We start from the raw sequence: 24915 nt of genomic DNA on the forward strand, positions 1-24915 counted from the left end.
AAACATCCGGGCGTCCCCTGGGCAACGTCCTTGCAGACGGCCAATTCTCTAAATATTTATTTATTTATTTATTTACAGTATTTATATTCTGCCCTTCTCACCATTGAATGGCAAACATTCAATGCCAACAGACAAACAACATATATAGACAGACACAGAGGCATTTAACATTTTTTTCCGGCTTCACGATTCCGGCCACAGGGGGAGCTGTTTGTCCACTAGTGGCTGTTTGTCCACTAGTGGCTGTACTTCCTCATTCCTTTCCTTGTGTTTTGCATAAAGCATACCTAAATTTCCCTAATTGAAAGATGCAACTGTCTTTCGGGGCTGCATAGGTCAACAGCAAGCCGGGCTATTTAATGGTCGGGGGCTTAACCCGACCCGAGCTTCGAACTCATGACCTCTCGGTCAGTAGTGATTTATTGCAGCTGGTTACTAGCTAACTGCGCCACAGCCCGGCCGAATCCAGAAGCAATTCCGGTTGCTCCTGACACGAAAAAATAAATAAATCTCTCCTTATTATCCAAGATATTTGCTTATCCAAGGTTCTGCCGGCCTATTTAGCTTGGATAAGTGAGACTCTACTGTATTATTAATCATTGTCTAGCTAGCGTCAAACTGCATTGAAAGGTCAGTACAGATGGGCCCAAACTGGGGTCTTCCAGACATTTTGGCCATTTAACTCCCAGTATTCCTGGATATTGATCAAATTGGCTAAGGCTTATGGGCTCTTCTGCACACTCCAACCAGGCCCCGACTCCTAGCAGACCTGCCCCATCGTGCAATGCCTTGAAAAAGCTCTTACCGGTCACGATGCGGGAGGCGGTGGAAGGGGGTCCCGGCAGCACAGAGCCCTCTTGTGGCGCTGGGGCCGGGGGGTGAGGCGGCGGGGGCACGCTGGGTCGGTTGCGGGGCTTGGGCACGGGCCGCAGCCGAGGCAAGGTGCCCCCCTGAGGCATGGGGGGCGGTGACTGGGCGGCCGGAGTGTCCTGGGAAGGGAGCGCTGGCCCTGAAGGTGGGGAGCCTGCGCTCTGCTTCTCAAGGGGCAGGGGCGGCGTGTCTGGGGGGCTCGGGGTGCGTGGCGGGGGAGAGGGCTGCCTCTGCTGCTCCAGCCCAGGCTCCGTGTTGGAGGGCGAGGGGCTGGCCTTTGGCTGCAGAGGGGGGGTCCCCGCTTGTGTGGGGGGCTGCGGAGGTGGGTGGCTGGGGGCCTGGATGGGGGAGAGGCTGCTAGAGTAGCGCCGGGGGGCGGAGGAGGCCTGGGAGGGCGGAGAAGGGCTCCTGGCGGGGGGCTTAGGGGACACCGAGGGCGGCTGCGGGGCCAAAGGGGCGCTTGGGTTCCCCGGCTGGACGGGAGGCGGGTTGGCCGGCTTCGGTGGGGCAGGGGCCGGCTTCTTCACTGCTGTAAGAAAGAAACAAACACAGAAAGAAAGAGCTCCCATTAGCAGCCCCCAGTAAAAAGACCGTTCGGATCTGGACCAAAATTGGCACACACACCCAACATAGCCAACTGTGCAAACAACCCCAAATGCTACGGCCCACCACCCAAGGAATGCTTTCATTTGGGGACCATTTCTTCTAGATTTTGCTTTTTCTTCCACCACAGACAGGCATCCCAGGGTTCTCCATTGCTGTGGAATTTGCATGGCCCCGCCCACTGCCCTTCTCTTTCAAATCTCTCTGCAGAACAGAGAAGAATTGAGCTACAACTAAACTTACTGGAGGACTTTGGGGATTAACTGCACATGGTGGAAGTTGTAGTTCACCCTGCATCAAGTCAGACCACTGTCACTCCCAGGTCTGTAGCGAGGGGGCGGTTTTAGGGGTTCAACCCCCCCCCCGAAATTTTTCAGGTTATAAAAAAAAACCTGGTTTACTCATGAATTTTAACTGGTTAACCAAATCCCCATGCTAAGTCTATGAGACACAAAACATTAAGAGTCCCTCCAGGCACTATCTCAAGCAGATATTGACAGGTTTGTAGCGGGGAGGGGTGTGTGCTAGGGGTTAAACCCCCCCCCCCCGAAATTTTCAACCCCCCCCCCCCGAAATTTTTTTCTGGCTACGGCCCTGGTCACTCCTACTGGAGAATTTAGAGGAGTCGTAGTTCACCTACACCCAGAATGCTATGAACCCAAACAATGATGGCTCTCGGCCAAACTTGCCATGCAGATCCGATATGCCCAGATTTGACTACTGGTGGGTTTCGGAGAGGAATTGGCCTGGAAGTTTCAGAGTAGTGGGTACTGGGATTTATAGTTCACCTCCAATGAATGAGCACTTCAATAATGACTATCTTTTTAATCTTTCCTTTTAAGGATGGTTTTGTGTCTCTTTATGAAAATTTTTACTCCCCACCTTACCCACCCCCCTGAGTTTTTTCCCTACGTTGGTGGTACTTTTTTCCCTCACTGAGGCAAAAAACTACCACCAACAGGCTTCAACCTACTCACTCTAACAGGCATGACACATGCAGTCCCCATGACCTACTATACATCCTGGCATTGCTTGGAGTGGGATGGACCATGGATGATAGACTTCCATATGGGAGTTGTATTTCACCCACACTCACTCACCCCAGCTGACATTGGATCGAGACTACACTTGAAACACAGGCAAACATTGCCTTTCTCAAATGACCCGGGCACCGCCAACAGGCTTCAGCCTACTCACTCTAACAGGCACAACACATACAGTCCCCATGACCTACTATACATCCTGGAGTTGCTTGGTGTGGGATGGACCATGGATGATAGACTTCCATATGGGAGTTGTATTTCACCCACACTCACTCACCCCAGCTGACATTGGATCGAGACTACACTTGAAACACAGGCAAACATTGCCTTTCTCAAATGACCCGGGCACCGCCGGGTCCCCAAGCTAGTCTATAATAAAAGTGAATTTACACACACACACAAAGACACATTTTACAGGATGGTTCCCATTACAGGATCGCCAACTATTGCCCCAAGAGGTCACTGGAGGATTAGCATGGAGATCTAAGCCAGTCAGGTGTGTTGCTTCATGTTCCAGTCTGGTGATATTTCCATCCCTACAATCATAATACTACTTTTTTGCCAAGAAATCTAGGTCTAGGTCAAGGACTCACCTCTCCTGACGGCGTGTGGACTGGGCCCAGCAGCGGTGGAGGCATGGTTCTGCCCGACCGAGAGCTGGACGGTGCTGCCGGCTGGCTGCAGATGGCCTGAGACAGGACCCCCGTGGCCCCCGTTCCTCGTGGGGGGAGGAGTGGTGGAGGGCGTTGGCTCCTTCAACTTTGAAGCGCTGTAAAGAAGTTGAAGGAAGGCAGAAGGTGAGGCCACCGCTCCAAAAGGCCGGCCTAGGAATACCATGGGGAGGCCTCATTCAACACAGCAAGAAATCCCAAACTGAGCCTCAAGAGGAGACAATCAATCGGGTCTTCTAACAGCAATGCCACTATTCTCTTTCACTGTCGACTTTTCATATAAATTTAGATTATATTGCAATAATCCCTTTAGTTTATAAGCATCCTTGGAGGGGAAGGTGGCATGTAAATAATGATGATGCCATTCATGATAATAATAATTTGAGACTCAGGTGAGTGCTTTTGACCCTTTGACCTATTATTTGGGAGACTCTGCTCAAGGAGATCAACAGCCTTCTGAGTTGCGGGTTCCCACAGGTATCTTTCAAGGCCGGCATGTATCAGAAGTTGGGTGGATAAAGGGGGAGTTACTAAACACACAGATGTCTATAATCTACAGTGAAACATAAAAAGGAAAGTATGGTATATAATCTATATATATAAAAGAGTAATGGAATCCTGGCGACCGCCAAAACAACAAAACTAAACACCCCACAACCTCGAAAATTGACAACACAACCCAACATCCATGCCTCTAGGTTGATACAACAAAAAGAAAAGAAAAATGAAGTCCTAATTAGAGGGAGAGGAATAATTGTTTTTATCCAATTGCTTAGAAGGCTAAGCTCCACCCACTTGGTCTCCTAGCAACCCACTCACCCAGGGGACAGGCAGAGTTAGGCCTCACTTAGGCCTCTTCCACACTGCCTATAAAATACAGATTATCAGATTTTAACTGGATTAGATGGCAGTGTAGACTCAAGGCCCTTCCACACAGCTGTATAACCCATATAATCTTATATTATCTGCTTTAACTGGATTATCTGGACTCTACACCTTTACCCTTTACCTTAACTACCACCTATTCCTCAATACTTTATTTCCCATACCACCATACTTCGCCACAGCAACGTGTGGCCGGGCACAGCTAGTCTGGTATATAATATGTAAGTACTATGTTAGTAATGTAATATCCTCTATATCAGGGGTCCCCAAACTAAGGCCCGGGGGCCACATGTGGCCCATCGAAGCCATTTATCCGGCCCCCGCAGTGGTGGATAAATAGTAATAATAATAATAACAATAATAATAATAATTGACACAAAGACACAGTATAACAGAGCAAACAAGATAGACATGCTGGATTTCATATCACAAAATCATAAGTCAAACACTTCCCAAGCGTTTAGGACTGTGTGATGTATTATTATTATTATTATTATTATTATTATTATTATTATTATTATTATTATTATTATTAACAATATTGAAGCTGGGAGTCCATCGGTCAGGGGTGCTTTTCTTGTGCTTTGGAGCACAAAGGCAGAAGGGGGTTGGATTAAATGGCCCAAGGGGTCTCTTCCAACCCTCTTTATTATTTTTATTATGATAATGGTGATGATATGATGATGATTATTATTAACATTGAGGCTGTATTTGTTCCTGTTTTGTTTGTTTACTTCAAAATAAGGTATGTGCAGTGGGCATTGGAATTTGTTCACAGTTTTTGTAAAACTATAGTCTGGCCCTCCAACGGCCTGCGGAGCCGTGAACTGGCCCCCTATATAAAAAGTTTGGGGACCCCTGCTCTATATAAACAAATTTTAGTGGCACTGTTATCCAAGCTGCAAAAGAAGGGGATTATGGTGTCGTACTAACATCAATCTAAACTGGATTTTAATAGAAACAGTGGTAGATCATAGCTCCGTCCCTATGGAATCTCTTACGTCTACTAGTGGTAAAGTATTCGTTGCTATATATACTACTAGTAGATGTAAGAGATTCCATAGGGACGGGGCTATGATCTACCACTGTTTCTATTAAAATCCAGTTTAGATTGATGTTAGTATAATAATAGTAATAGTAATTATTACTATTATATTATTATATTATTCATTATTCATGACTACATTGAAACTAGAATAGAGAGAAATCAGCGTGGAAACTGCAAGGGGTACCATAGATTGTTGTACATGGAAATAATGGTAGTAAATAGTTTTGATTTATTAAATACAGTTATATATTATAATTATATATTTTTGTTATTTAAATTATACATATTGCGAAATTATGGGTTTTTTCGCAAAGTGACACACCACCCAAGTCATGATAGGTTTTTTGGTGAATTTTGACACACCAAGAGCAAAAGGTTGCCCATCATTGGTATAGGATAAGCTAGAAGCCTCCAGTGGCTCAGTGTGTTAAAGTGCTGAGCTGCTGAACTTGCAGACAGAAAGGTCCCAGGTTCAAACCCGGGGAGCGGAGTGAGCGCCTGCTGTTAGCTCCAGCTTCTGCCAACCTAGCAGTTCGAAAACATGCAAATGTGAGTAGATCAATAGATACTGCTCTGGCGGGAAGGTAACGGCACTCCATGCAGTCATGCCTATGGCCACATGACCTTGGAGGTGTCTACGGACAACGCTGGCTCTTTGGCTTAGAAATGGAGATGAGCACCAACCCCCAGAGTCGGTCACGACTGGACTTAACGTCAGGGGAAAACCTTTACCTAACATAGTACTTACATATTATATACCAGATTATATACCATACTTTCCTTTTTACGTTTCACTGGATAAAGGGGGAGACCAGTGTCATTATTATTATTATTATTATTATTATTATTATTATTATTATTATTATTATTATTGCCATTATGATTGTGTCAGTACAAAGGGGTTGTTACTCAGGGTTACACATTTCACTTTGCACATAGAAGAGAGTCGGAAGCCAAACAAACCCAAAGCCAAGCCCCTCACTTGGCTTCCATCTCCTTCAACACGAACCAACGTTTTAACACTAAAGCAAGGACTAAGCAAACAAAGAGGGGGACACAGAATGCTATGCCATTTATGCACAAGACAGACAAGGCAAAGAGGTCCTGGATGGGACATTTAACTTGGCTTCTCCAAGTGAAGAAGAAGTAGAATCATTGTCCGCAAGTGGCACTGCATTCAGTTTGGGCGGATGGAAGAAAGATGGGGTCCTTCTAGGACAAGCCCAGGGATCCAGCTCGGTGCTGCAGGGTGGCTGGAGTGTCTTGCGAGGCCACTCCTCTATACTGTCATATAGACTCATGTGTAATTTGATCCCGTTTATAAATTGAGGGAGATTTGGAGGCAAAAATTATGGATTTTGATATGCGTTGTGGACAGGTCGGGGGTCATTTCATAGAGTGGGAAGCACCAGCGACACTTCAGGGGATCTGTCATAACCAAAAGCCATTCGCTTATGACATTAGGCCCGGGCTGTGGCGCAGGCTGGAAGAGCAGCCAGCTGCAACCAGCTGCAATGAATCACTCTGACCAGGAGGTCATGAGTTCGAGGCCTGCTCGGAGCCTGTGTTTGTCTTGTCTTTGTTCTATGTTAAAAAGGCATTGAATGTTTGCCTATATGTGTAATGTGATCTGCCCTGAGTCCCCTTCGGGGTGAGAAGGGCGGAATATAAATGCTGTAAATAAATAAATAAATAAATCCCATGCATAGTGGCCATGACACTGACAAATGGACACAGGGATGTGCAGTGACCACGTGGCAGGAGCTGCGAGGTTTATCAGCCTGCAATGATGCTCAAAGGCCCACATTCTGTGAGAGAAAGGATGTAAAAGGTCTTCCTAGGGATCAGAGATCAGTATGGTTTGTGACCCTGGACACAAGTAGCGTAGGGTGGTCTTCCTATGGGACCAGAGATAGTTGAAAAGGAAAGCGGGAGCAGAAGGAAGGGGCTAGCGCTCTATTTCCTTTTCCCAAGATGGGCTAAGCTCTTTTTTCATCATTCAAAGAATGGTTCCTTCTTTAAGGTGCGGTGTTTACATTGGCCTGGCAAGTTGGCCCTGTTGACTAACATTTCTAGACTTATACATCTGTCTTGGAGGTTGATTTATGGAGCGCCTCTTGCCCAGAGGGGAATCGGAAGGTGAGCTTGGTGCCTTCAGAGGCTTCGGTTGTACATCCTCTTCGGCTGAACCTTTTCCTTTGGGATGCCGTCCCTCTTACCTGCTCTCCTCCATGCCTTGGCCTTGGGGCTGCTCTGCGAACAGGTCAGAAAGGGGGACATGGGTGGAGGTAGGGCCACCCAAGGGGCTGGGTTCAGACCCCACACCCGACGGGGGCTGCTCCGTCCCGGCCTGCGCCACTGCCATGGCCTCGGTGGGCGGGAGGGGCGGGTGGAAAGCAGGGGCCGTGTGCTTCCTATTGACGGTGCCTCCCCTCCGGGGGTTCGCCGCCGGGAAGTCCATGACCTTGACACCGAAGCTACGAAGGAGAAAGAGAGGAGAGAGAGACACCATGCAGACCAGCTACACAGAGAGACAAGGGGAATCGGACAAAGGGATCATCCCGAGGGAGTCACCGCTCGGTCCGTTTCGGGCACTGCGAGGCCAAAGGCAGGCCATGGCCCTTGGCTCAGTCACGCAGGTAAGGGGAGGTGGCTATTTAGCACCAATTTCTACCATGAATGTTGGAATAAAATGGAATGCTGTATTTCATCACATTATAGTCGCATTTTCTCCCTTTTTTTGAACGAAAAAAGGGGTGCGACTATTACGCAGTGCAAAAAATACCTTGCCTTTGATTCTCCTTTTTAAAAAACGAATAAATGAACTGCCTTCTTTTTTTCTTTCCCCGAAGGCAAGGCAGTTTACAAAATCTGAAATGGAGCTCTTTGGAGCTCTTGGAGCAGAATTCAAAACGATCTTGACAGACTAGAGAGATGGGCCGAAACTAACAAAATGAAGTTCAACAGGGACAAACGCAAGATACTTCACTTCAGCAGAAAAATGGAAATCAAAGATACAGAATGGGGGACGATGCCTGGCTTGACAGCAGTGTGTGCGAAAAAGACCTTGGAGTCCTCGTGGGGTACAAGTTAAACATGAGCCAACAATGTGATGCGGCTGCTAAAAAAGCCAATGGGATTCTGGCCTGCATCAATAGGGGAATAGCGTCTAGATCCAGGGAAGTCCTGCTCCCCCTTTTTCTATTCTGCCTTGGTCAGACCACTTTACCTGGAATCACACTGTGTCCAATTTTGGGCACCACAGTTGAAGGGAGATGTTGACAAGCTGGAAAGCGTCCAGAGGAGGGCGACTAAAATGATTAAGGGTCTGGAGAACAAGCCCTGTGAGGAGCGGCTTAAAGAACTGGGCATGTTTAGCCTGCAGAAGAGAAGGCTGAGAGGAGACATGAGAGCCATGTACAAATACGTGAAGGGAAGTCATAGGGAGGAGGGAGGGAGCTTGTGTTCTGCTGCCCTGCAGACTAGGACACAAGGGAACAATGGCTTCAAACTACAGGAAAGGAGATTCCACCTGAACATCAGGAAAAACTTCCTCACTGTGAGAAGGGCTGTTCAGCAGTGGAACTCTCTCCCCCGGGCTGTGGTGGAGGCCCCTTCTTTGGAGGCTTTTAAGCAGAGGCTGGATGGCCATCTGTCGGGGGTGCTTTGAGTGCGATTTCCTGCTTCTTAGCGGGGGTTGGACTGGATGGCCCATGAGGTCTCTTCCAACTCTACTATTCTATGATTCTATGGAGGAAAGAGGGAAGATCTGACTTCCAGAGGCTTCCATTTCAGGTCTTTAAAACACTTTGCCTTCAGAGAAAAAAAGAAAGAAAGGGAAGGAGGAAATCAGCCATAAACAACACTGCGACTATTATGTGAGGAACAAAAAATCCCAATTTGCTACCCCACCCCTCACCCCCAAAATGAGGGTGCGGCTATTTATGCATTGAAAAATGGGATAACGGTGCCAATTCAATCTTTCAATTAATATTGATGTGCATTGGCATCTTCAGTGGTCCAAGGGGGTTCTGGTTTCAGTCGTAATCTGAATGCTTTGGGATGGTTAATCGGTGCATCTGACTGAGCCAAGGGGACTGCATTTGTGGCGGTTTATGTCCTCAGGGCAGGGTTGTGTGTGCTCCTCAGAAACACCTCAGAATAAATACCAAACTGGGTACCGGGCATACGATACAGCCTGAAAAGATGTTAGCAAAATACAAAACAACATCTCAGACTCACCCAGCAGGATGATTTAAGATTTCCAGGGAAGGCTGCCTCCCTTGCCTTCCCACTCAAAGCAGAATGGCACAAAGGGAGTTTCAAATGCCCATGCTTGCATCATTTACATGATCTAATTGTGCAAAATCACATTTTTGGGGTGCGTTTTTGTTTTGGAGGAAGAGCCACGGAGCACACGCAACCCTGACCAACCCACACTGGCAAAAGCATGAATAACACAGCTACTATTTTAAGCTCCATTTGCATTCAAGATGGCAGTCTCCATCTTACGAGGTGCTACAAAAAAGGCAAAACATAAGGCACTTGGAAATGGACACTCTTCCGCTCTGCTCAGAGGAGGGAAGGCCAGATAGCATTGATACCAAGACAAAAGCAGCATAGGCCCTTAAGCCAGAGCCCAAACTAAAGCTGTTCCTCGTCCTCTGGGCTCCCTTTTCCCATCCCAGACACGGCTGCCAGAGCAGTTAGGACAAAGTGAGTGACAGGACAAGACAAACTACAATGTGTTATTGTTGGGGAGAGAAGGAGCTAAGGAAAGGGTTCTGGGGGGACTCTGGGTTTTAGGCCGCAAGGTACATCCCTGTCCATTTAAAGGTCCTTTTCTCTCGCTCCTCATGGAAGATTCAAGCCTTCCCTTGAAGTGAAGAAGCATCAACACTGGATATACAGAGCAATGAGGGGCAGAGGGAACCCTGCGGTGCATAGGCCTGCTCTCCTGTTTTCACCTTGGATCTAGGCAGTTCAAAGTGTTTTGAGTCCTATCTGCATGGAGAGACTGCTTCCCCTGTCTTCCCAAAAATAGTCTTCCTTGCTCTTTGTTTGAGAAGATCCCTCTCTGAGGCCCCATCTACACTAGGATGGACTTTCATAATGCACTTTAACTGCATTATATAGCAGTTATATACTGGTATTTATTCCTCTTTGTTTTTATATAACTGCCATATAATGCATTTTAACTGCATTATATGGCAGTTATAAACTGGCTTTATTGCTCTTTGTTTGAGAAGAGAGCACTACGAGGCTTTTCTCTGAGGCCCCGTCTACACTGCCATATAATGCAGTATCATAATGTAGCTTAACTGCATTGAAGGGCATTCTATGAGTCAACGCTGCCATAGACACAGAAGAATGAAGGTCAACATTAGGGACCCTTTTACCAAAGTTAGGTATCTCTTTTTTATGCTTAACTATTTTATCAGAGATGTATTACACAATAAAATATAATATATATCAGTGATTCCCAAAGTGGGCGCTACTGCCCCCTGGTGGGCACTGCAGTGATCTAGGGGGGCGGTGATGGCACCTATTAGGACATGGGGGCGGGGCCAGGGGAGGGGCGGGGCCTCTTCCCAAGTGTCGGAGACAGGGCTGAGCACCCAAAGAGGGCGGAGCTAGAGGAGTGGGCGGGGCCTCCTTCCAAGAGCCTGATAAAGGGCTGAGCCTCTATACCAGGGGTCCTGAAACTTTTTAAGTGGAGGGCTGATTCATGGTCCCTCAGATTGTTGAGAGGCCGAATTACCATTTGAAAAAAACAACGAACAAATTCCTAAGCTCACTGCACATGTCTTATTTGTAGTGCAAAAAAAACCCCCCAACAACAATAATTTATGAGGGGGACTCAGAGCGGCTTACAAGTTGTTAGTACATACAATATATTATATTATTAGCATAGCACAATATTAGCATTATATATTACTATATTGTACTATACCATTATACTGTAATATTATTAGTAATATTACATTTAATATATGATATATAATTAATATTATTATATTATACAATATTATTATATTGTATTATTGTTATTAGCCGCCCTGAGTCCCTTATTGGGTGAGAAGGGCGGGGTAGAAATACAGTACTATAATAAATAAATATTATATTGTATTACATTATAATATTTATTATCAATATTATATGTATACACAATATAATATATTATTACCATATCATTCATTTACAATATTAGTAAATGAAAGAACAATACAATATTTAAAAATAAAAATAATTTTAAACTTATCAAGATTTCAGTGGGAAGCTTCTGGCCAATGAGATAATCAAGTAGGATTGTTGTTGTTGTGCCTTCAAGTCATTTCAGACTTTGAGTGAGCCTAAGTCTAAAACTGAGGGCGGGGGCCAGATAAATGGCCTTGGAGGGCCGCATCTGGCCCCCGGGCCTTAGTTTGGGGACCCCTGCTCTATACCTCTCCTGGGGCGGTTGTTGGGACACAGAGGGCGGGGCTAGGGGTGGGGCCTCTTCCCAAGAGCGCGAGACAGGGCTGAGCCTCTGTATACCTCCCCTGAGGCACTTTTTAGAACACGGGGGCGGGGTATAGAGGTTCAGCCCCGTCAGGCACTTGGGAAGAGGCCCCGCCCCCTCCTCTAGCCCCACCCCCTGTGTCTTGGCAGGCACCGCAGGACAGGGATAGAAGCTCAGCCCTGCCTCACCCACCCCTCTAAGCCACGCCCCCTTTTCATATTTTTTCTGGAAAGGGGGCAGTAGGCCAAATAAGTTTGGGAACCACTGATATAGATGATAACCTTGTATCTGAGATGCATTTCCTGCAACAATAAATGTGAGTTTTTGCCTCTTTTTTAATCTTACAAGTGATTCCTCCCACACATTTTCTCTTCCATTTCCTATTAATAAATATCCACGTCTGCAAAAGAAGCCAAATATTCCTGCACTTGGACCATTCGGGAATCAACTTTCATCAGAAAAGGGTGCAGTCTGATAGCAAAAGATCCCCCGCTCCCATTATCCACAGCAAACCTAACCCCATTTCCTTCCATGCAGGGAGACCCAGGTGCAAAGAGTGCAGGCGCATTACCTTTGGATCTTCCTCAGGCTGCAGCAAAGGAGGGGGAAGGAACAGCGTAGCCTTAGTTGCAGAGATGGCACCGGGGCAATGGAGGCCTCAAACAAACCTGCTCCAAGGACTTTCCATCAGTTTGGACCATCTCTGAGAGTCACCTCATAGCTAGTGCCAATTTCACACTTGCATGTCTTATGGAGCTTGTCCAAAATGGGAAGAATCCTGCCATTTTGTGACCTTTTTGTTTTGAAGTCATGAGGAAACCCATACATCCCTCCGACATGCCCAGTAATATCACTCTGTTACACTAAATGTCTATCAATAGCAACACTGATAAATACTCAGTACAGTAGAGTCTCATTTATCCAAGCTAAACGGGCTGGCAGAAGCTTGGATAAGCGAATATCTTGGATAAGAAGGAGGGATTAAGGAAAAGCCTATTAAACATCAAATTAGGTTATGATTTTACAAATTAAGCACCAAAACATCCTGTTATACAACACATTTGACAGAAAAAGTAGTTCAATACCCAGTAATGTTATGTTGTAATAACTGTATTTACGAATTTAGCACCAAAATATCACGATATATTGAAAACATTGACTACAAAAATGGCTTGGATAATCCAGAAGCTTGGATAAGCGAGGCTTGGATAAGTGAGACTCTACTGTATGACTATTCCTGTATCAGTGTATTACAACTCTTGTAAATATGGATTCTTGCTTGCATTTGATGTGTGCACTTCACTTTGTTTGTTTAAAGGGAGAACTTTTCCAGACAATCCCTAACTTTAGACTTTTGGGTCAATTGGACACCGAAAAGGAGTCAGGCAAAGGCAAAAAGGATGATGGGAGGCCCTCTTCTGAAAAGAGGATGAGCATCTCAAAGGGGGAAACAGGGCCACGGCTGTACCTTTCCTTCCTCAGCAGCTCCCCCTCCATCACCGCCATACTAATGGGCCGCTTCCGCTCCAATGTCCCCGAGTCGTAGTCGTTCCCACCGTGCAGGTGATTTGAATTCACCGTCGGCTGCCCCACAAAGGCGCCCGAGACGTTGAAGTCCATCTCTGGAAGAAAGAAAAGATTCCCGTCACTTGCATCGGATGCTTCCCTTCTTCCGAGAGGCAGCAATTATTAAATTGCACTTTAATAATAATAATAATGTACTCACACATATATATCTTAAGACATAAGACATTCCCAAAATATCCTTTGTGAGCCATACTCAGAAATATTATTATTATTATTATTATTATTATTATTATTATTATTATTATTATTATTATTAATACAACAAGATGAGTCCACAGCAGACACTCTGCTGGCTGTTGTATTGGATCACACGTCGGACACTTTCCAAGTGTCTAGGGCTGTGTGATGTATCGGCGAATAATGTGTGCAGATCCTATTAAGGTGGCCTTCTGCAGCTTGGCAGGGGGGGATTGTGTTAGCGCCGATTGTGTTTAAGTGCAGGCCAAAGTCTTTAGGCACTGCACCCAGTGTGCCGATCACCACTGGGACCACCTTGACTGGCTTGTGCCAGAGTCTTTGCAATTTGAACTTTAAATCCTATTATTATTATTATTGTATTATATTTATTTATACCCTGCTCTATCTCTCCCGAAGGAGACTCAAAGCAGATTGACATAAAAGCATTCAAAATATCCAAATATGCAAACATTAAAACATAATTAAATATAAACAGTATTTAAAAATTCACAGTTAAAATCCATTAGAGCAAGCCTACTCAGTCCCTTTTAAACTGTCAATTTTAATCCACATTTTATAGGTATTACGTGGATTTAATATACATGCATTTTAAAGTAGTTGTCATATTTGTAGTTTGTTTCGACTATGTCGTACCCTGCCCTGAGGGACAGGGCGAGGTGGGGAATAAATAATAATATCATCATCATCATAATCAACAATGAGATAATGAATGTAATAATAACAAAATAATTAATAATAATACAGTTGTTATTATCATTATCATTATTGCCCATATTTCTTTGATTCTAAGATGCAATTGATTGTAAGACACACCCTACTTTCAATACCATCAGTGGAATATATATACAGTAGAGTCTCACTTATCCAACATATATCCGGCAGAATGTTGGATAAGCGAATATGTTGGATAATAAGGAGGGATTAAGGAAAAGCCTCTTAAACATCAAATTAGGTTATGATTTTACAAATGAAGCACCAAAACATCATGTTATACAACAAATTTGACAGAAAAAGTAGTTCAATACGCAGCAATGCTATGTAGTAATTACTGTATTTACGAATTTAGCACCAAAATATCATGATGTATTGAAAACATTGACTACAAAAATGCGTTGGATAATCCAGAACGTTGGATAAGCAAGTGTTGGATAAGTGAGACTCTACTGTATGTATGCATGTGTGTATATATGCATGTGTGTGTGTGTATATAGTGTGTATGTGAGTGTGTGTGTGTGTGTATATGTGTGTATGTGTGTGTATGTATGTGTGTGTGTGTATGTATATGTATGTATGTATGTGTGTGTGTGTGTGTGTGTGTGTGTGTATATATATATATATATATATATATAGTATCTCTCTCACACACACATTATAGAGGTACATTTTAAAATGTTTATTTGTGGTGTTTTTGCAGTGTTTATGTGTTTTAATTGTTCTGTAACCCGCTTTGAACTATGGGGAGAGGTGGGTAAGAAATAAAATAATTTATTATTATCATCATCACTATATTCATTCTTTCGCACATTAAATGCACCCGTGCAGGATGGCCTTGGGATTTCACAAGAAGGCATTCAGAGGGCATCTTAAACCCACAGCAAACCTGCAAATTTGACAGCTGAAGGAAGAGCAGACCCACAAAGGGATGTTTCCATGAGAATTATGTCCCCGTGGAGCCATATGCACAATCCTAAATCCACTCTGAATGTGGCAAAAATATCAAAATGGCAACAGCAGGGCACTTCCAGTCTTGACCTGCCATTGTTCCAAAGCATTTCATAAAGGAGAGTGAAGCACAGGTGGATAGACAGATAATGTGCTGTGAGTCACTAGTATGCTTACTCACCTTCAGGGAAGAACCAGGCTGCATGCTGGATGATGGGCTCCACAACTGCCACCACGTGTACCGATGTTGCTGCTGCCATTTCCGCCAGAGAGCTGAGGGAGGGAGGAAATGCAGTTGAAAAGTCAAAATGAGAATATAAAGTTATTTTTATAACTGAATCTGGAAAGGAGAACTACAGTAGAGTCTCACTTATCCAAGGTTCTGGATTATCCAAGCCATTTTTGTAGTCAATGTTTTCAATATATCGTGATATTTTGGTGCTAAATTCGTAAATACAGTAAATACAATATAACATTACTGCGTATTGAACTACTTTTTCTGACAAATTTGTTGTATGACATGATGTTTTGGTGCTTCATTTGTAAAATCATAACCTAATTTGATGTTTAATAGGCTTTTCCTTAATTCCTCCTTCTTATCCAAGATATTCGCTTATCCAAGCTTCTGTCGGCCCGTTTAGCTTGGATAAGTGAGACTCTACTGTACTTGCTAACTACAGGACACAATGGAGAAGGAAGCATTTTAAAAAACAGACAATTATAGATATTGCCAACAGCGGAGAAGATTGGAAGTTTATACTTTTTTTCCTTTTTTCTCTTTCTTCATAGAATCATAGAATAGTAGAGTTGGAAGAGACCACATGGGCCATCTAGTCCAACCCCCTGCTTCTTTTTCCTTCAGGAATTCTTTCCCTCCCTTCTCTTACCAACCCATTTTCCCATACTCCGATTCTTTTTGTTACCCTTTTTTATTTCTCTATTTTCCCTACTACCATATTCCAACACATTATATTTTTTCCATTAAATCCTACCCGTACCTACCTGTATCTATCCTATATATGAATCTTCCCTTTGGGATTTTATGCTGTTTCTATGTAAAACGTCAATGAAAAGTATTTTTTTTAAAAGAAAAGTCAAAAGGTGTCTCGGGAAGCAAATATGCTACTCAAGGTAAGGTCTTCCTTGCCTGGTGCTGAAATATCTCCTTAACAATATGAGCAGGCTGGGCAAAGAACAATGAGTTCCCTGCTCAAAGCACACAAATGGGGCAAAAACACTGGTGTGGATTGGTGCCTACTCTGTTTCCCCGAAAATAAGACAGTCTCTTATATTAATTTTTGCTCCCAAAGATGCGCTAGGTCTTGTTTTCAAGGGATGTTTTATTTTTCCACAAAGATGAATTCACATTTATGGTTGAATGTTTTAAAATGAAAATTTATTATCAGTACAGTAGTTGTCATCACAAAACAGCATAACCAAACTGTGAATCCTTTCAAGAATTTCTATATTATATTTTATTGCTATACTGTTTTAAATTTATGTTTGTATGTACATTTATGTTGTTGTTGGGCTTGTCCCTGTGTAAGCTGCCCTGAGTCCCTTCTGGGACATGGAGGTGGGATACAAGAATAAAGTTATTATCATATTATTATTATTATTATTATTATTATTATTATTATTATTTCTTATTACTACAGTAGAGTCTCACTTATCCAACATAAACGGGCCGGCAGAACGTTGGATAAGCGAATATGTTGGATAATAAGGAGAGATTAAGAAAAAAGCCTATTAAACATCAAAATAGGTTATGATTTTACAAATTAAGCACCAAAACATCATGTTATACAACAAATTTGACAGAAAAAGTAGTTCAATACGCAGTAATGCTATGTAGTAATTACTGTATTTACGAATTTAGCACCAAAATATCATGATGTATTGAAAACATTGACTACAAAAATGCGTTGGATAATCCAGAACGTTGGATAAGTGAGACTCTACTGTACCTTTATTTCCATGTACAACAATCTATGGTATGTACATTTACCAATCCTGCATGCTTCCAAACAAAAAGTTTACTAGGTCTTACTTTCGAGGGAGGCCTTATATTTAGCAATTCAGCAAAACCTCTACTAGGTCTTATTTTCTGGGGATGTCTTATTTTCAGGGAAACAGGGTAGGATTCAGGCTTGGCTTAGGAATGAATACATATGCAGTTCGAACTGCTTATGTTTGTTAAAGTTCAGCGTTAAAATGGAATGAAACTATCCGTTCAGTGGATGGCGAATGGAATGAGAATCTGGCTGGTAAATATATACCTGCAATGATCGGAATAAAAACAGAAACATGTCATGTATTTTTTTGAAAATCAGCTCTAACATTTACCCTTCAGTCTTGGCCCACAGCAAGTTTGGTCCCAAGACGATGGCGATGTTGCTGGGCGTCATCTTGTTGAGGTCACTGGACTGAGCCAGTTTGGCCAGGAATTTGATCAAGTATCTGCAAAGAATGCCTGAAGTATTAGGATCAGAATGGGGTGAAAGGGGTCGGCGGAAAACCTCTGGTCAATGAAGATGGTTCATGAAGATGCATCTGTCACCCACCTGAAATTGGCCAGGTTTTGCTTTGGCAGTTTCTGGCAAATCCTCCAAAGGTCCTGCAGCTTCTTGTCCTGGTCCTGGATGCTGAAGGGGAGGGAGAGGGACACACAAAAAGACATTTTCTGGAGACAAAAGCAAGGGAGCTTTTCATCCCGATGCTGGGCCTCAGAGTTGGCAAGCATTATGTGCAAAAAATAAAGATTACGTCGCTAATACTAAGGGAACATCCCCCCTCAATTCTAAGGAAACACCCAATGCAATGTGTGATATAAGAAAAAATCTCAACCAGTAGAATTCAAGACCCAGAAAAGAAAATGCAGAGATTTGGGAAAGAAGATCTGAGAGAACAAGATGAGCAGGGTTGCTACCATGTTTCCCCAAAAATAAGACAGTGTCTTATATTAATTTTTGCTCCCAAAGATGCTCTAGGTCTTATTTTCAGGGGATGTCTTATTTTTCCATGAAGAAGAATTCACATTTATTGTTGAACAAAAAATGAACATGTATTATATACTGTACAGTAGTTGTCATCATAAACCAGCATAACCAGACAAACTGTGAATCCTATCAAGAATTTCTTGTTACTACCATTATTTCCATGTACAACACTCTATGGTACGTAATTTACCGATCCTATATGCTCTAGTGTCCTGTTCGTTGGGCATGCTTTCAAAGAAAAGCTTTGCTAGGTCTTACTTTCGGGGGAGGCCTTATATTTAGCAATTTAGCAAAACCTCTACTAGGTCTTATTTTCTGGGGATGTCTTATTTTAGGGGAAACAGGGTAGGAAACAGCCAGGGAGGCTTAAGGCTCAAAGGGCCCATGAGAACACCCCCTTCCCCAACGTGCCAGGCCGCCCTTACTTTGCCACTTGTGTCCACTCTTCATACAAGGCGTAGGTCATGAGTGGCTCCGGCAGCTCCCTCAGGTAAGACTTCAGGGCACCTGGAGCAACAAGGGAAGCAGAAAGAGGTTTTTCGAGGAATATCCAGGCTGATATTCCCCAACAAGCTGCTGAGCTTGCTGACCGAAAGGTTGGTGGTTAGAATCCGGGGAGCGGAGTGAGTTCCCGCTGTTAGCCCCAGCTTCTGCCAACCTAGCAGTTTGAAAATATACAAATGTGAGTAGATCAACAGGTACCGCTCCAGCGGGAATGTCACAGCGCACCATGCAGTCATGACCTTGGAGGTGTCTATGGACAACGCCGGCTCTTTGGCTTAGAAATGGAGATGAGCACCAACCCCCAGAGCCGGACATGACTGGACTTAATGTCAGGAGAAAGTCTTTACCTTATCCAGACTGAACACTAGATGGCACTGGAGTCAGGTTTTAAACAATAATTTGGATGAAGGAACTGACAAAAGCACCTCTGAGAATATCTTCTCTTAAGAAAACCCTGGGAAATGTATGTGGTTAGAATCATAGAGTGGAAAGAAATCCAAATGGCCTTCCCATCCAATCCCCTTCTGCTAGGCAGGAAAATCACCATCAAAACCCTCCTGACAGATGGCCATCCAGCCTCTGCTTAATAATGATGGCAATGAGAATAATAATTCTATATATATAAAAGGAGAATGGCATCGCTCCACCGGGCAAAACAACAAAACTAAAGGCCCCCCAACCTCAAAATTTGACAACAGAACCTATCATCCACGTCTCTAGGTTCATACAACAAAACTAGACATCCCCAACCTCTATGGGGCCTAAAAAAACCCCAAAAAACTAGAACGCTCCATCTGCCTCAATTACTTTCACTTTCTCCTTCTCTTTCCCTCAATTTACCCCTCAATCATAACAAAAACCAAAACAATAACAATAAACAGCTTCACAGGCAAAAAGCAGCCAGGCACTGGACCTGAGAGGTCATTCAGTCCTAATCAAGCTCATCAATGTCAACATTGGCACTTGCCCTCCAAACAGACAATACAATACAGTCTCACTTATCCAAGCTTCACTTATCACATATTTATTAATACATAACATTACTCTATCTCATATGTAATAATTAACTCTGGTCAAATAAGAAAACAGAACAATAGCATCTCTAAAATCAGGACACTAAATACAAAACAAAACTCAGAAGACGGCAATTCCAGACAGGAAACAATCACACCCAGATAACACCTCCCGAAAAAGGATTCCCTCCACCAGGAAACACCCAGGCCTCGAACCTGCAAGGCCATTCAATGCTAATCAAGGTAACTAATTACAACATTCATACTTCCTACACTCAGACTATTCATTACTATTCCACCTCCCAACCAACAATTCCACAAAATAGAAAGTGGCCAGGCTTCCAAGCAGCAAGACTATTCACTCCTCTTCAACCTGCCTAACCAAGATTTCCCCTACATCAAAAACTTTTGGAAGCCATCAGGGCACTCCGTCCCATTCAACCAGTCCAACCAAGGAGGCCCATATAGAGAAAGCCCCCAGCCTTACAAGCAGCGAGTCTACTCACTGTAATTCCAATTGGCCACAGCAACACGTGGCAGGGCACAGCTAGTAATAAATAATACCATAGAGTCCCAGGGTTGGAAAGGTCACCTAAAGGTTATCCAGTCCAATCCCATTCTGTCAGACAGGGAAAGCATCATCAAAGCCTTTCGGACATGGCCATTTGATTTGTGTACGGATCCGTTTTAGCTGTTTTCTTTCGGCTTATTCGGCTTCTCTGGACAGCCATAATGGCAAGGGCTCAGCCACCATGTTTTTTTCGCCCAAAACAGCCCATATTGTCAGAGTATTTGCAGCGCAGCAGTAGTTGGATGGAAGCAGTGGAGCGCAGAATGAAGAGACACTCAGAGACGTTGGTAAAAGTACTGTATTTATAAAGTTTTACTGAATCAACACAAACAGACTAACAGACGACAGATGAACACAGGACTTGACTCAAACTCTAGGCAGACAGAACTCAACTCCTAAGCAGACAGATCTCGACTGAACAGACACAATCAATTTGCACACACACCTGTGTCTGGATACTCCCTAGTTCCAGCCACACATCAAGGTCATCATAGCTTCTTGGCAATTAACTCTTTCCACACTATGGTACATACTGGATGATGCAATCAGTTGCAATACAAGCATGACACAAATTGCATTTAAACACTATCAATACACAAATCCACATTAACACATATGGCTGCCTGATGCAGCTTCTTCCCTTCTATTTGAGAGTATGTGGTGCATGGTTCCTTAAGCCCATTCCTCAAACCAAGGCTCCCTTGAAAGGAAGAAAAGGAAGGAGCCCAGGAACGGAAAGGGGAGTCTTGTAAGTTCCCCATTGCCGCCAATTGGCCAGATCTTCCAGGATCTTTGGGTTGCCTAACTGAAAACAGGTTTTTCTAATAGCTGATTTTGAGGAGGCTCCTGAAATCGTATCTGGGTACACAACGAAATTCAGATACCAAAAAAGGATCGCCTTCCAGATGAATTGCACAAGCATAATGGTCATCCAGTTTCTGCTTAATAATGATTGTGAGAATGAGAATGATGATAACAACAACAACAACAACAACAACAACAACAGAGAGTCCCAGAGTTGGAAGGGACACCAAAATGTTATCCAGTTCAATCCCATTCTGTCAGGCAGGAAAAGCACCATTAAAGCCCTCCAACAGATGGCCATCCAGGCTCTGAGGCTTAAAAACCCTCTGAGACGGAGAATAGATACAGAAGGCAGCATAGATCTGTGTCAGTGGAGGAAACTGGCACAAGAGAAAAAAGCTAACCGTATTAAGAATCTCGTAGAAGAAATATGGCTTTGACTTGCATTCAAATATTAATTCCATAAACGCAACCATTCAGTCTTTATAGAGACCAAACTATGGAATTAGAGTGGCCCATAAATCCGAGTTAACCAAAAGCAGCTGCTCCAGCAACCACAGGCCGGTCCGTCTTAGGAACGCAGCAAAGACTAGATTCCTTTCATCGGGAAGAATGTCTGAATGACTCACGTTACGGTTTAATTCAAGGGGGAAAACCCTCATTGGGACTTATATTTAACAAAAAGAAGAGAGAGGCCTGTGGTTTGCTGGGAAACAGACAGAGAGCCAAAGGCAGGGTTGCTGCAGAGCTGGGGGCCTCCCACAGAACAAACCACAGAACATTTGCTTAAGCTGCTCCCGTTGCAGGCCAGCGAGCACAACTACTCTGGTTTCTCACGCAGGAATGGAAACCTAGTGGGTGACTCTGGGCAGGGCACACTGTCTTAGCCCCAGAGGAAGGCGATAGCAGACACCCCCCCCCCCCCAAAAGAAAGATAAATGGGTCAATGAAATGCTCGGCCATGGGCAACTCCTCATCTCTGTAGATGAGCCCTACCTGCCACAGCGTGAGGGTCGGAGTAGAACTCGTCCAGGTGGGATGTGGAGCAATCCAAGGCCGCCTTCAGCTTCTTCAGCTTGGAAGCACCGGCTGCAATGCGGAACAAGCCCTGAGCGGGAAAAGAGAGAACAACACAGCTTGTTAGAGGAGTCAGGAATAAAATAATAATAAAAAAGAAACTGTCACCACCAACTGCTAAGTTGGTGCCTGGCTGTGGTGGAGCTTTCTTCTTTGGAGGCTTTTAAGCAGAGGCAAGATGGCTATCTGTCAGGAGTGGTTTGATGGTGTCTGGCAGGAAGGGGTATTATTATTATCATTATTATTATTATCATTATTATTATGCAGAAACTGGACGGCCATCTGTTGGGAGGGTTCTGATGGTGTTCCTAACAGAAGAGACCTTTAGAGATCCCTTCCAGTTCTAGGATTCTATTACTCTATCATTATCATTAGCAGTACAGTAGAGTCTCACTTATCCAACATAAACGGGCCGGCAGAACGTTGGATAAGTGAATATGTTGGATAATAAGGAGAGATTAAGGAAAAGCCTATTAAACATCAAATTAGGTTATGATTTTACAAATTAAGCACCAAAACATCATGTTATACAACAAATTGGACAGAAAAAGTAGTTCAATATGCAGTAATGCTATGTAGTAATTACTGTATTTACGAATTTAGCACCAAAATATCACGATGTTTTGAAAACATTGACTACAAAAATGCGTTGGATAAATGAGACTCTACTATATTAATACTACTACTACTAAACAGGAGCTGAATAGCTATCTGTCTGGAGGGCTTTGATTGTACTTTTCCTGACTGGCAAAAGGGTGTTGGACCAGATGACCCCGAGGGTCTCTTCCAAGTCTATATTCTATGGTATCATCATCATTATATTATTATTATTATTATTAAACAGATGCTGGGCGGTCATCTGTCCGGAGGATTTGACTGTGTCTTTCTGCCTAGCAGAAGCATTTGGACTGGATGGCGCTTGGGGTCCCTTCCAACTCTATGATTCTATGACCCTGGATCCTGCTCTGGCAAATGCAAGTCCCATGGCTTGGCCTTGGGGCAGCCCGAAGGAAGCTGAATGGGGCAGACATCACAGTCATTGGGATGGCAAAACCTCTGGACAAATCCATCTTCATCTGCTACTGAGCAGAGTGCACCATGTGAAGGTTAAGCTGCCTCTTTGGAAAAGCAAATGGCTGCATCTAGGCCCCTCGTCTCAGGATCCCCTTGAAAAGAAAGGAAGGGGAAGGAGACTCTACCTCTTCCTTCATGCCTGTCTCCAAGAGCATCATGACGCACGCTTCAATGGGGAGGGCGATTTCCCGTCCACTGCGCTTGAGGTGCTCTTCCAGGGGAGTCCCGAAGGCCGGCTTCTCTGTCCATTTGTCTAGTTAGAGAGGCAGCAAAAGCAGGGAATTGGAAGCAGAAGCGGCTGGGTTTACAAGATCATCTGGAGCCACACCAGGAGACGTGCACCGCAAGGTTTTATCCTGAGTGAGGAGCCAGAATGTTGCTGCCCATCCTGCAGAAGCAGCCACAGACAGCCGGGAGCAAGGCCTCAAATGTGAACCCTTTCACACCAAGAGTTGATTCCTGATGCCTTTTCTGGGGGTTCCAATTCCCACGAAAACCCAGCTGGATGGTGGAATCCCATTCTGAATAAGAGCTGAAAAACTGTAAACAACAGATCGACCGCCAACGAAGAGAGTGGCCACACAAATCTCCTTTTACTGACCAGAAGTAACCAACTACTCGTTGGTTACTTCTGGGTAGGGCTGTGGCGCAGGCTGGAGAGCAGCCTGCTGCAATAAATCACTCTGACCATGAGGTCATGAGTTTGAGACCAGCCCGTGGCAGGGTGAGCAACCATCAATTAAAAATAAAAAATAGCTCCTGCTCGTTGCTGACCTAGCAACCCGAAAGATAGTTGCATCTATCAAGTAGGAAATAAGGTACCACTTATAAAAGTGGGGAGGCAAGTTTAACTAATTTACGACATTGGAATGAGGAAGTGCCATTAGAGAGGATGATGAAGCAGCTGCTCCCCCCTGTGGCCAGAATCGAACATCCCCTAAGGTTAAATTGCCTCTGCATCTGTCTGTCTCTGTTTCGGTTCGATGTGTTTATGGGCATTGAATGTTTGCCCTATATGTATATAATGTGATCTGCCCTGAGTCCCCCTCGGGTGAGAAGGGCGGAATATAAATACTGTAAATAAATAAATAAAATAAATATAGATTAATCATGCAAAGAGACATGCAGGATCTAGTCCAATGGGTGCAACTGAATATCATGGTAATTTAAAAAAAAATAATTTATCTCCTTCTTTAAAAATGGGATGAAATTTGGTTTGGCTTTTCCTGTCCAGGTTGCCTGGCTCTTTGAAACTTTCCAACTTTCCACTAAAATATCCAAAACACACACGTTCCCAGTCTTCCCTGGCTCCTGTAGACCAATGTTTTATGCCATTATGTAAGATTGTTTGTTTACATTTCGTTTAATTTATTAATGTTAGGTTTTAATTTTACGTTCACATGTGGGGTTATTCTGGGCTCGGGCTGTGGCGCAGGTTGGAGAGCAGCTGCAATGAATCACTGCAATGAATCACTCTGACCAGGAGGTCATGAGTTCGAGGCCCGCTTGGAGCCTATGTTTGTCTTGTCTTTGTTCTATGTTAAAAGGCATCGAATGTTTGCCTATATGTGTAATGTGATCCGCCCTGAGTCCCCTTCGGGGTGAGAAGGGCGGAATATAAATGCTGCAAATAAATAAATAATAAATAAATATTCTGGACTATTTTGTTGGTATGTGTTTTATTAAGGCATTGAATGTTTGCCTTTTTGTATGTTGGAATCTGCCCTGAGTCCCCCTGGGGAGATAGGGAGGAATATAGCTAAAGTTTTATTATTGTTGTTCTTTGATTCCCCCTTCCTCCCAA

General features: G+C 43.9%; 1 protein-coding gene across 5 annotated transcripts in view; it reads right to left on the minus strand.

The window, feature by feature from the left end:
- Nucleotides 1-24915, minus strand: part of arhgap17 (Rho GTPase activating protein 17) — a 61736-nt gene that overhangs the window by 7070 nt on the left and 29751 nt on the right. For 2 of the 5 annotated variants that reach the window (XM_062964672.1, XM_062964674.1), the window contains exons 10-20: nt 23237-23364; nt 21957-22068; nt 18494-18575; nt 17634-17714; nt 17416-17529; nt 15251-15342; nt 13091-13244; nt 12194-12211; nt 7340-7597; nt 3110-3285; nt 806-1399 (exon numbers count right to left, since the gene is read on the minus strand). In XM_062964672.1, coding sequence (XP_062820742.1) covers nt 806-1399; nt 3110-3285; nt 7340-7597; nt 12194-12211; nt 13091-13244; nt 15251-15342; nt 17416-17529; nt 17634-17714; nt 18494-18575; nt 21957-22068; nt 23237-23364 — 1809 coding nt within the window. The remainder of the gene's footprint in view (nt 1-805; nt 1400-3109; nt 3286-7339; nt 7598-12193; nt 12212-13090; nt 13245-15250; nt 15343-17415; nt 17530-17633; nt 17715-18493; nt 18576-21956; nt 22069-23236; nt 23365-24915) is intronic. The other 3 variants (XM_062964673.1, XM_062964675.1, XM_062964676.1) reach the window with 3 other exon arrangements.

This window comes from Anolis carolinensis, unplaced genomic scaffold (assembly GCF_035594765.1).
Source record: "Anolis carolinensis isolate JA03-04 unplaced genomic scaffold, rAnoCar3.1.pri scaffold_13, whole genome shotgun sequence".
Lineage (NCBI taxonomy): Eukaryota > Metazoa > Chordata > Lepidosauria > Squamata > Dactyloidae > Anolis > Anolis carolinensis.